Raw genomic sequence first — 12349 nt, 5'->3', positions numbered from 1 at the left:
GATGAATTGATGTTCACTTGTGTTTCTTTTGCAGAAACATTTCCTACAATCCCATTGTGGAGCTTCAAGTGGATCACTTTGACAAACTGCACAGGCTGAAGTCATTGTGAGTGCACACGCACACTTACCATATCTCAGTTGTATAGGCTTTGCTTATTCCTAACACTATTGTAGATATGCTGTCATGAGGAAGTGGAAATATGTGCTGTGCGTATAGAAGTACTGTAAGGACCGCACACATTATTGAACACATATGTAAATGTCAGGTTTTAGCCAAAGGCTGATTTCCGATTGTAGTCCCCAGACAGGTTGGTGTGTACATACATTGGTGTGTACATACATTGGTGTGTAAATACATTGGTGTGTACATACATTGGTGTGTAAATACATTGGTGTGTACATACATTGGTGTGTACATACATTGGTGTGTACATACATTGGTGTGTACATACATTGGTGTGTACATACATTGGTGTGTACATACATTGGTGTGTACATCCAAACAACAAAAAACCTTCACACAATACCGAGAAAAGGATCACCGCCACAGACTCGGTAACATTCAGGTCATTTAAAAGATAGTTAAAAAACAACAACAGGTATTTCCTTTAGGAATAACAAAACAAATACCATATTTTTCGGACTATTAGGTGAACTTCAAATCCTTTCATTTTCTCAAAAATGGACAGTGCGCCTTATAACCCGGTGCACCTAATGTACGGAATCATTTTGGTTGTGCTTACCGACCTCGAAGCTATTTAATTTGGTACATAAGTGTGACCAGTAGATGGCAGTCACACATAAGACATACAGGTGGACTGCAATTTGATGGTAGTCACACATAAGATAAACTTGCAGACTGCAATATGATGGCAGTCACACATAAGAGATACGTGTAGACTGCAATATGATGGCAGCCACACATGAGAGATACTTGCAGACTGCAATATGATGGCAGTCACACATAAGAGATATGTGTAGACTGCAATATGATGGAAGCCACACATAAGAGATACTTGCAGACTGAAATATGATGGCAGTCACACATAAGAGATACATAAAGATTGCAATATGATTGAAGCCACACATAAGAGATACTTGCAGACTGCAATATGATGGCAGTCACACATAAGACATACATGTAGACTGCAATATGATGGCACTCACGTATAAGAGATACGTGTTGACTGCAATATGATGGCAGTCACACATAAGAGATACTTGCAGACTGCAATAGGATGGCAGTCACACATAAGAGATACATGTAGACTGCAATATGATGGCACTCACATATAAGAGATATGTTTAGACTGCAAAATGATGGCTGTCACACAAAAGAGATACGTGTAGACTGCAATATGATGGCAGTCACACACAAGAGATACGTGTAGACTGCAATATGATGGCAGTCACACACAAGAGATGCTTGTAGACTGCAATATGATGACAGTCACACATAAAAGATACATGTAGACTGCAATATGATGGCAGTCACACATAAGAGATATGTTTAGACTGCAAAATGATGGCAGTCACACATAAGAGATACGTGTAGACTGCAATATGATGGCAGTCACACATAAGAGATACGTGTAGACTGCAATATGATGGCAGTCACACATAAGAGATACGTGTAGACTGCAATATGATGGCAGTCACACACAAGAGATGCTTGTAGACTGCAATATGATGGCAGTCACACATAAGAGATACGTGTAGACTGCAATATGATGGCAGTCACACATAAGAGATATGTGTAGACTGCAATATGATGGTAGTCACACATAAGAGATATGTTTGGACTGCAAAATGATGGCAGTCACACAAGAGATACGTGTAGACTGCAATATGATGGCAGTCACACATAAGAGATACGTGTAGACTGCAATATGATGGCAGTCACACATAAGAGATACGTGTAGACTGCAATATGATGGCAGTCACACACAAGAGATGCTTGTAGACTGCAATATGATGACAGTCACACATAAAAGATACATGTAGACTGCAATATGATGGCAGTCACACATAAGAGATATGTGTAGACTGCAATATGATGATAGTCACACATAAGAGATATGTGTAGACTGCAATATGATGGTAGTCACACACAAGAGATGCTTGTAGACTGCAATATGATGGCAGTCACACATAAAAGATACATGTAGGTTGCAATATGATGGCAGTCACACATAAGAGATATGTTTAGACTGCAAAAGGATGGCAGTCACACATAAGAGATATGTGTAGACTGCAATATGATGACAGTCACACATAAAAGATACATGTAGACTGCAATATGATGGCAGTCACACATAAGAGATATGTTTGGACTGCAAAATGATGGCAGTCACACATAAGAGATATGTTTAGACTGCAAAATGATGGCAGTCACACACAAGAGATATGTGTCGACTGCAATATGATGGTAGTCACACATAAGAGATATGTGTAGACTGCAAAATGATGGCAGTCACACATAAGAGATATGTGTCGACTGCAATATTATGGCAGTCACACATAAGAGATACATGTAGACTGCAATATGATGGCAGCCACACATAAGAGATATGTGTAGACTGCAATATGATGGCAGTCACACATAAGAGATATGTGTAGACTGCAATATGATGGCAGTCACACATAAGAGATATGTGTAGACTGCAATATGACTTACGTAAACAACACCAACATTTTATATGTTTCATTGAAAATATATAGGCAGCACGGTGGAACAGGGTTTAGTGCATGTGCCTCACAATACGAAGGTTCTGAGTAGTCCTGAGTTCAATATCGGGCTCCGGAAATTTCTGTGTGGAGTTTGCATGTTCTCCCTGTGACTGCGTGGGTTCCCTCCGGGTACTCCGGCTTCCTCCCACCACCAAAAACATGCACCTGGGGATAGGCCCCTCCCACATCCAAAGACTTGCACCTGGGGATAGGTTGATTGGCAACACTAAATGGTCCCTAGTGTGTGAATGTGAGTGTGAATGTTGTCTATCTGTGTTGGCCCTGTGATGAGATGGCGACTTGTCCAGGGTGTACCCTGCCTTCCGCCCCAATGCAGCTGAGATAGGCTCCAGCACCCCCCCGCGTCCCCAATAGGGACAAGCTGTAAAAAATGGATGGATGGATAGAAAATATACAACATTACACACGGTTCTCAAAAACCTATCAAAATATTTTAGTCTGACTTTGGTAAGCTATGAAGCCACACCACTTGATGGATTGTACTGTGCTTCAACATAGGAGTATTATTATGGTGTGTGTGTATAAGGTAAGACATATTATCTGCTGTTTTCTTTCGCAATATTATGCAAAAGCAACTTTTTTTACCTTCTGGTACCTGCTGATCTGTATTTTGCATTTGCATAAGTCCTGGAAATTTGCGCGCGTCCGCCTTTGTATTCCGTGCCTCTCACTCTCTTCACCGCACACCGGGCCCGCATGCCAAATTAGTGCTTCATCTAACAGTGTAGTCGGACAGCAGTGGTTTAAGTTCGGTGAGAATGTCACTAAATTTGGGTAGGAGGCCCCAGTGAATAGTGCGCAAAAACACATTCTGCACTGTACGGGGTTCATACTCAATGAATTACCTTGTCTAGATGCAAAAAGCACTCTCTGTTTTAGTCCAATCATCCTGTACAGGAACTGTGAGGGACTCTCACTTTCAAGCTGCGGGGTGTTCTTTAACTCCTGAAAGAGAAAAAAATATATTCAGTCTAAGCCTGGGCCCCTGGAGAGGGGGTCCAGACTGAGGCCAAGGGGTGGGGGGGAAACCTCATAGCCATAGCACACATAAACATATGTGTAAGAGGGAAACATCAAATAACACAAAGGACATTAAAGACATTAAAAGAGCAGAACTGATGCAACCAGCCACTTCTCCACAGCCACAAAAGTAAAACAACAACAACAACATTGTGGAAGTTGCGTCCTGCCGAGTGCCGCTGATCACACACTTTCACCGGAGTCTGCCGTTCAGAGTTGAACAAGGTTGATTAACCATCAATATGTTTTGGCTGTCTTGACTTTTCAGTCTGTCGTCTTTCTCTTCAACTCTCCAACCCTCCTCTGCTCCCGGCCGCTTACTGTTAAAGACAACAGATGGTTAGATTAACACGTACCACCTACCACATGCCCCTCCCCTAGTCAATGGTGCTCCGCCCTCAACATCATTGACAGAGGCGGTGACATTTGCTCCGGCAGCACGCTGATCACACTCTCCCTCCACAAACATATACCGTATTTTCCGCACCATTAGCCGCACCTAAAAACCACAAATTTACTCAAAAGCTGACAGTGCGGCTTTTAACCCGGTGCGCTTTATATATGGATAAATATTAAGATTCATTTTCATAAAGTTTCGGTCTCGTAACTACGGTAAACAGCCGCCATCTTTTTTCCCGGTAGAACAGGAAGCGCTTCTTCTTCTACGCAAGCAACCGCCAAGGTAAGCACCCGCCCCCATAGAACAGGAAGCGCTTCTTCTTCTACTGTAAGCAACCACCCGCCCGCGTAGAAGAAGAAAAAGCGCGCGGATATTACCGTACGTTTCATTTCCTGTTTACATCTGTAAAGACCACAAAATGGCTCCTACTAAGCGACAAGGATCCGGTTCATGAAAAGACGCAATCTCTCCATCCGCACACGGATTACTATTTCACAGCAACTGATATTCCTGTGAACCGCACTGTGGATACTGTGGATACAACGGGAGCACGTACGGTGAATATTCGCACCACAGGGAATGAGAAGTCATCCTTCACTGTGGTTCTAGCTTGCCATGCTAATGGCCTGAAACTTCCACCCATGGTGATATTCAAAAGGAAGACCTTGCCAAAAGAGACCTTTCCAGCCGGCGTCATCATAAAAGCTAACTCGAAGGGATGGATGGATGAAGAAAAGATGAGCGAGTGGTTAAGGGAAGTTTACGCGAAGAGGCCGGGTGGCTTTTTTCACGCAGCTCCGTCCATGTTGATATACGACTCCATGCGCGCCCACATCACAGATGGTGTCAAAAAACAAGTGAAGCACATAAATACAACACTCGCCGTCATTCCGGGTGGATTAACCAAAGAACTCCAACCGCTGGATATTGGTGTCAACAGGGCATTCAAATCACGACTGCGAACGGCGTGGGAACAATGGATGACCGAAGGCGAACACACCTTCACTAAGACAGGCAGACAGCGCCGGACGACATACGCCAACATTTGCCAGTGGATCGTAAATGCCTGGGCAGATATTTCGGTCACAACTGTGGTCCGAGCTTTCCGGAAGGCAGGATTCACAGAACTGCTGAACAGTGACACTGACTCCGATGACTTCGACGAGACGGAACCGGCCATTTTGGATCCCACATTTGCCCAACTTTTCAATTCGGACACCGAAGACGAAGAATTCGAAGGATTTACGAATGAAGAATAACTTCAGAAGGTGAGCGCTATGTTTATTTTGTGTGTTGTGACATTAACGTTCGAGCAACATTATGTTGCTATTGCTCTGCACTATTTTTAATTTTACTTACTATTTAGTTTGTGATTGCACATTTGCGTACATTTTGGGACAGAGTTGTTAGAACGCTGGTTTTTAATATATTATTAAAGTTTGACTGACCTATCTGACTGATTTTTTGACATTCCCTTTAGCGCAGCGTAGGCGCGGCTTATAGTCCGGGGCGGCTTATAGGTGGACAAAGTTTTGAAATATGCCATTCATTGAAGGTGCGGCTAATAATCCGGTGCGCCTTATAGTGCGGAAAATACGGTACACTGTGGTTGCCTCTGCAGTGTTCCACGCCATCGTCTGCTGGGGTGGGGGGAGTATGGCCAGAGACAAGAGCAGACCCAACAAAGCAACCAAAAGAGCCGACTCCACCCTCGGCCACCCACCAACTCTCGGCCAGTGTCCAGTAGGAGACCGAGGTGTCCGATACCTGCTCATTCAGCCAACACACTGTGAAGCTTGTCTGTCCCGCTCAGCGCCAGCATCCGCATTTCCTCCAGTCTCTCTAAACGGACTCTGGTGTGGCAGAGATCCAGAAGCTGGTCTCCTTGGCCAAAAGGCTACCGGGAGGCAGATCCAAAAGTCCACAAAAAAGCACAGCAGAAGTCACGAAAGTGCCACCCCTTGTCACACAGTCCCAAAGGGTCCCGAACCAAAAGGCAAAAACAAGATACCTTTCTCCTTATAATTGGCCATTAATGTTTGGTACTCGAGTGCTTGTGGATCAGCGATACATGTGGCAATGTGTCATCACTGTTGCTCCTATGTACCTGTTGTACATTAGCAGCGAGCTCCAGGCTAGCGATGACCATGCCATGGGACAAGAGAATGCTCTGGAATGGCTCAATAACAGTCGCTCTCTCTCCTCTGCATTTAAAGGAGCCATTTGTAATAATATGGCCAGAAATGGTACTGCAATCACGGTCAAAATTCTGTAGTCCCCTTCCCCTCTCCATGACTGAGGTTGCCAGATTAGAAGCCATATCCAGCTAAATGGACTGGGAAGTTCCAAGGAACTTCAAACTTCCACTGCCTCTTACTAGGATCTGAGGTGACTAGAATTAAAGTTTAACAATTCATTCTACCAAACTTGTTTTCCCTACCTTGGTGGGGAAAACAAAGGCTTGGTTACTGCAACGCACTTCTCGTCAGGGTCCCTAAAAAGAGCATCAAAAAGCTCCAGTACATTCAAAACAAGCGCAGTGAGGATCCTGACGAGAGTGTGCAAGCGTGATCATATCACACCAATCCTCAAATCACTCCACTGGCTCCCTATTGCATCTCGAACCCAATTCAAGATGAACCTGCTAACACACCAATGCATCTATGGCAAGCCCCCTCCTAACTCAAGGACCTAGTTTCCCCTCAACCTCCTACCTCAAGATTCAAGATGCTTTATTATTGTCCATTGTTTAACATGTACAAGACACATAAGAACTGAAATTTCATTTTTGGCACAGTCCCACTAAGAGCAGACATTCGTTACAGGGGGACAAGACGGGACCACCAACGGATCAGCCACTTACGGCGCTCCTTAAAAAAGGTGGGAAAAAGGTGATATTGGGAAAGGGGGGAAAAGTAAAAAAAAATATCAGTCTAAGGCTGGACCCTCGGGAGGGGGTCCAGACTGAGTCCAAGGGAACAAACCTCACATAGCATAGCACACATAAACATGTTGCATATAATCACAACAACTCGCAACCGAGGGGGGGAGTTTGGGGCCCCGGAGGCCGGCCTGCTGCTATAAAGCGCTACTAGCCATTCATAAGCCCAGGAATTAAGCAGTGGTGAAGGCGTTGGTTGAGGAAGGGGCGGGTGCGTGCATGTATGCCCAATTAACTTGGGTGCGATGTTGAAATGTTTTTGTGGACTGGGGCCGATCTCAAAGTTCGACACCAGGTGTTGTTGAGAAAAAGGAAGGTCAAAAGCGTCCATCGTTGAGGAGTCCTCGGGGGTGTTTTTTCAGAACAGCCTGTTCCTGATAGCGTCAAGGCCATTCGAGGGAGTCAAATCGTAGATTAGGATGTTGTTTTCTTCGAGCAGTCAAAACAATGACTTGCCTGGTCTATGTGTCCGTGCTGGTTTCTCTCAAATTCAATTAAATTCTCCTTCTCAGCAAATTTCTCCATGATGAGATCCATTTTGCGATTCAGTTCAGAAATCGCCACAGTCTGTGTTCCCACAGCCCGGCCCAATCCTTCCATTGCGACGAACAGCCGTTGGGCTCCTTGAGTGGCTGCCATCGTCTTCCGAATTTGACGATACACCAGAGCAATGCCCAGCCCAATCAGCAGGTGCCCCGCGATCACGGTTCCTAATAGGTAGATGTCTTCCACGTCCTCGATGGAAAGGACTGAGAGGCACATGATTCTCCATTTATCCTCGGAGTCTCTCACGTACCCCGCAGCAATGGTTCCATCAGGGCAGCCAGGCTCTCCCGAACCTCTTTTCCTTGTCGAAAATACTTTGTCAATTGTGTCGAGAGTCCAGCTGATCATATCCATGTTTGATGTTTAGATTTGAGGACAGCGCATAGAAAGAGGCTTCAAAAAAGTTCAGACAAGACAAAATGAAGAAAGCAAGCAGGGAAGGAGGGAGCGGACAAAAATGTGACCGCCTTCACCAGAGGCAAGACAAGGACCTAGTTTCCCCTCAACTTTTTACTTCAAGGACCTAGGTTCCCCTCAACCTTCTACATCAATGACCTAGTTGCCCCTCAACCTCCTACCTCAAGGACCTAGTTTCCCCTCAACCTTCTACCTCAAAGACCTAGTTTCCCCTCAACCTCCTATCTCAAGTACCTAGTTCCCCTCAACATCCTACCTCAAGGACCTAGTTTCCTCTCAACCTCCTACCTCAAGGACCTAGTTTCCCCTCAACCTTTTACCTCAAGGACCTAGTTTCCCCTCAACCTTCTACCTCAAGGACCTAGTTTCCCCTCAACCTCCTACCTCAAGGACCTAGTTTCCCCTCAACCTCCTACCTCAAGGACCTAGTTTCCCCTCAACCTCCTACCTCAAGGACCTAGTTTCCCCTCAACCTTCTACCTCAAGGACCTAGTTTCCCCTCAACCTCCTACCTCAAGGACCTAGTTTCCCCTCAACCGCCTACCTCAAGGACCTAGTTTCCCCTCAACCTCCTACCTCAAGGACCTAGTTTCCCCTCAACCTCCTATTCGCAACCTCAGCTCTTCAAACATAACCTCCTCAAACCCATCAGGACAGTCTTACAACCTCCTACCTCAAGGACCTAGTTTCCCCTCAACCTCCTACCTCAAGGACCTAGTTTCCCCTCAACCTCCTACCTCAAGGACCTAGTTTCCCCTCAACCTTCTACCTCAAGGACCTAGTTTCCCCTCAACCTCCTACCTCAAGGACCTAGTTTCCCCTCAACCTCCTACCTCAAGGACCTAGTTTCCCCTCAACTTTTTACTTCAAGGACCTAGGTTCCCCTCAACCTTCTACATCAATGACCTAGTTGCCCCTCAACCTCCTACCTCAAGGACCTAGTTTCCCCTCAACCTTCTACCTCAAAGACCTAGTTTCCCCTCAACCTCCTACCTCAAGGACCTAGTTTCCCCTCAACCTTCTACCTCAAGGACCTAGTTTCCCCTCAACCTCCTACCTCAAGGACCTAGTTTCCCCTCAACCGCCTACCTCAAGGACCTAGTTTCCCCTCAACCTCCTACCTCAAGGACCTAGTTTCCCCTCAACCTCCTATTCGCAACCTCAGCTCTTCAAACATAACCTCCTCAAACCCATCAGGACAGTCTTACAACCTCCTACCTCAAGGACCTAGTTTCCCCTCAACCTCCTACCTCAAGGACCTAGTTTCCCCTCAACCTCCTACCTCAAGGACCTAGTTTCCCCTCAACCTTCTACCTCAAGGACCTAGTTTCCCCTCAACCTCCTACCTCAAGGACCTAGTTTCCCCTCAACCTCCTACCTCAAGGACCTAGTTTCCCCTCAACCTCCTACCTCAAGGACCTAGTTTCCCCTCAACCTTCTACCTCAAGGACCTAGTTTCCCCTCAACCTCCTATTCGCATTCTCAGCTCTTCAAACATAACCTCCTCAAACCCATCAGGACACTCTTACAATCAATGGGCCGCCGGGCTTTCTGCTCGACCGCACCCAAACTCTGTATCGCTCTCCCCGACCATCTTGGATCACCACAGTCGGTCGACCATTTTAAGAAGGGACTAAAAACCCACCTTTTTAGCACAGCTTTTATCTAATTTCTCTGCCTTCTTGTTCTTAAATACACTGCTTGCCTATCTGTTTTATCCAGTGCTTTCATGCTTTTATTTCTATGTTTATCTATGTTTCTATTTTATCTAATGCTTATCTATCGTGTGTCATGATTTCATTTCTATTTTAATTTTGATATTATATATTCTAAATTTTTATTTTTTTATACTTTGTAGCACTTTGAGATTTTAACAAATGTAAAGAGCGTTACAAATGTAATTTATTATTATTATTATTATTATTATTGAGGTGCTGGGACCATAACAGCTAAAGAGACAAGCATTTTTGTCAATAATAAATCTCTAATCAACACATTTTACACAGTAATGAGGCTATTTTCAGGAAGAAGTACATCATGCCTGCGTACAATATCACAACAAATGGCAATCATATGGTTATTGTCAGTACTATCAGGAAACAAAGACTAAAACCAATTAAAACCAACTACAACCAATGCGAGCAGAGGTTATACTGGTGAAAATAAGTAGAGCACGCTTAGCAGCCTAATGTACGCCCAAAACTAAAGAGGAGACATTTTACCAAGATTTGCCTACATTCATATTGCCATATAACTTGGTACATGTAGTCCACAATATGCAAACACCTATGAGGAACCTATCCCAGCTGCGGTCAGGCGGAAGGCGGGGTACACCCTGGACAAGTTGCCACCTCATACAGGATTCTGTGCACCATGTGTTTTGATTCCTATACAATGTCACACACATTTGAAACATGCTAACTGTATGCATGTTTACGTTAGCATGCTAACAATAAAGGGCTAGCTCTTTGAGCTAATTTTGCAACTACCTTACAGTCAAAAAACTTGGTATGTGACACTTGTTAACTGCTAGCATGCTAATGTTACGTTGCATGCTAACATTAAAGTGCTAACTTTTTTCACTAATTGTTGTCTTTTTTCTCTAATTCCCCAGCCATACACCTTAGAGTCATACAACTTGGACAAGCAAAATATTATCATGCTCATGTTAGCTTGCTAGCATGCTAACATTACCATGCTAACTATTTGAGCTAGTTTTGCAACTGTTTAGCCCAGAGTCATATAACTTGGTATGTGACACTTGTTAACTGTTAGCATACAAACTATAGCATGCAAGCAAGCTAGCTTAAAATTGCTAACTTTTTCATCTAATTTTACACTTTTTTTTCTATTTTCGCAGCCATACACCTTTGAGTCATATAACTTGCACACATGCTGCGCGTTAGCATTTTAATGTTAACATGCTACTGCTTTAGGCTAGCTCTGTGGCTCATTTTGTAGAGTTACACTTACCACTTACGGATTCAGACACTCGGCACCATCTAATAAGTACGGCGGCTTCCGGAGACTCCCTGCCTGAGGTCCAGGGCACAGAGAGCAGGATCAGCATCCCATCAAATTGTTCTAGTTATTAATGCTGTCATTAAGTACAAACCCCGTTTCCATATGAGTTGGGAAATTGTGTTAGATGTAAATATAAACGGAATACAATGATTTGCAAATCCTTTTCAAGCCATATTCAGTTGAATATGCTACAAAGACAACATATTTGATGTTCAAACTCATAAACATTTTTTTTTTTTTGCAAATAATAATTAACTTAGAATTTCATGGATGGCCGACTTCCTGTTTGTTTTCAGGCATGAGTTCCAGAGGCGTTTATGTGTATGTATTACCATCATCATGGCGATAGATACATACATACAATTTAATAGCAAAGACTATTAATGCATGGTGTTTTTAGGACCCCCACCTTCCTGAATTTCGATTTCCATTTTTTGGCAAAAAGTCATACTTTAACGAACTCCTCCAAGGGACTTTGACCAAATGAGTCTCATTTAAATCTAACGATAATACACATATAGACGGTGATAAATTGCGAACACATTTCATAAGATGTGGGCGTGCTATGGCGCCAAACTTTTCTCCAATCGTTTTTGGCCTTTTTTCGGCATAAAAAAGGGGTGGCTATTTAACAAACTACAAATGACGATGACAGTCTGAAATGACTATTTTATTTGTATTATTAACATTCTATGTTATTAGAACCCGAGCAAATTCAAATAAACTTATCATAAAAATGATGGACTGGTGTTTGTGAGTGGGTTAACTTAAAACAATTCACATGGGCTCCAGTAATTATTTCCCCGCAGTAAAGTCTTTTTCTCTTCTTCTCCAGGAGCATAGAGGGCATCGAAATCGGGAACATCCAACGCCGCATGTTTGAGCCTCTGAAACATCTGACTCACATGTGAGTATGACGCCGTCCTTCCATTGGATGCTACTCTGAATAATCCTCCTCACTGTGCTGTGGTGGACTTTATTCCTTGGACTGCTGCCACCCTGTAAAGCAGCCTTATCACAACTGTCCAACTTTTCTCCTCAAGCTGCGACATGAGGAAGTCAGTATTACTGTAATCCATCCTTCGGCATTAATGCCATTTATGATTTTTTTTTTAAAGGCTACATAGCCAAAGAGCTCTTTTTACTGACTTATAATATTTCTTCCAAAAACCCATATATATATATATATATATATATACAGGTAAAAGCCAGTAAATTAGAATATTTTGAAAAACTTGATTTATTTCAGT

The 12349-nt window shown here is 43.7% G+C and overlaps 1 protein-coding gene across 1 annotated transcript in view; it reads left to right on the top strand.

The window, feature by feature from the left end:
• Positions 1-12349, top strand: part of rxfp1 (relaxin family peptide receptor 1) — a 141386-nt gene that overhangs the window by 103900 nt on the left and 25137 nt on the right. The window contains exons 13-14 of the mRNA XM_061973957.1: positions 35-106; positions 11935-12006. Of these exons, the coding sequence (XP_061829941.1) occupies positions 35-106; positions 11935-12006 (144 nt within the window). The remainder of the gene's footprint in view (positions 1-34; positions 107-11934; positions 12007-12349) is intronic.

This window comes from Nerophis lumbriciformis, linkage group LG22, assembly GCF_033978685.3.
Source record: "Nerophis lumbriciformis linkage group LG22, RoL_Nlum_v2.1, whole genome shotgun sequence".
NCBI classification, from domain to species: domain Eukaryota; kingdom Metazoa; phylum Chordata; class Actinopteri; order Syngnathiformes; family Syngnathidae; genus Nerophis; species Nerophis lumbriciformis.
This window is presented reverse-complemented; position numbering and strand designations above follow the sequence as displayed.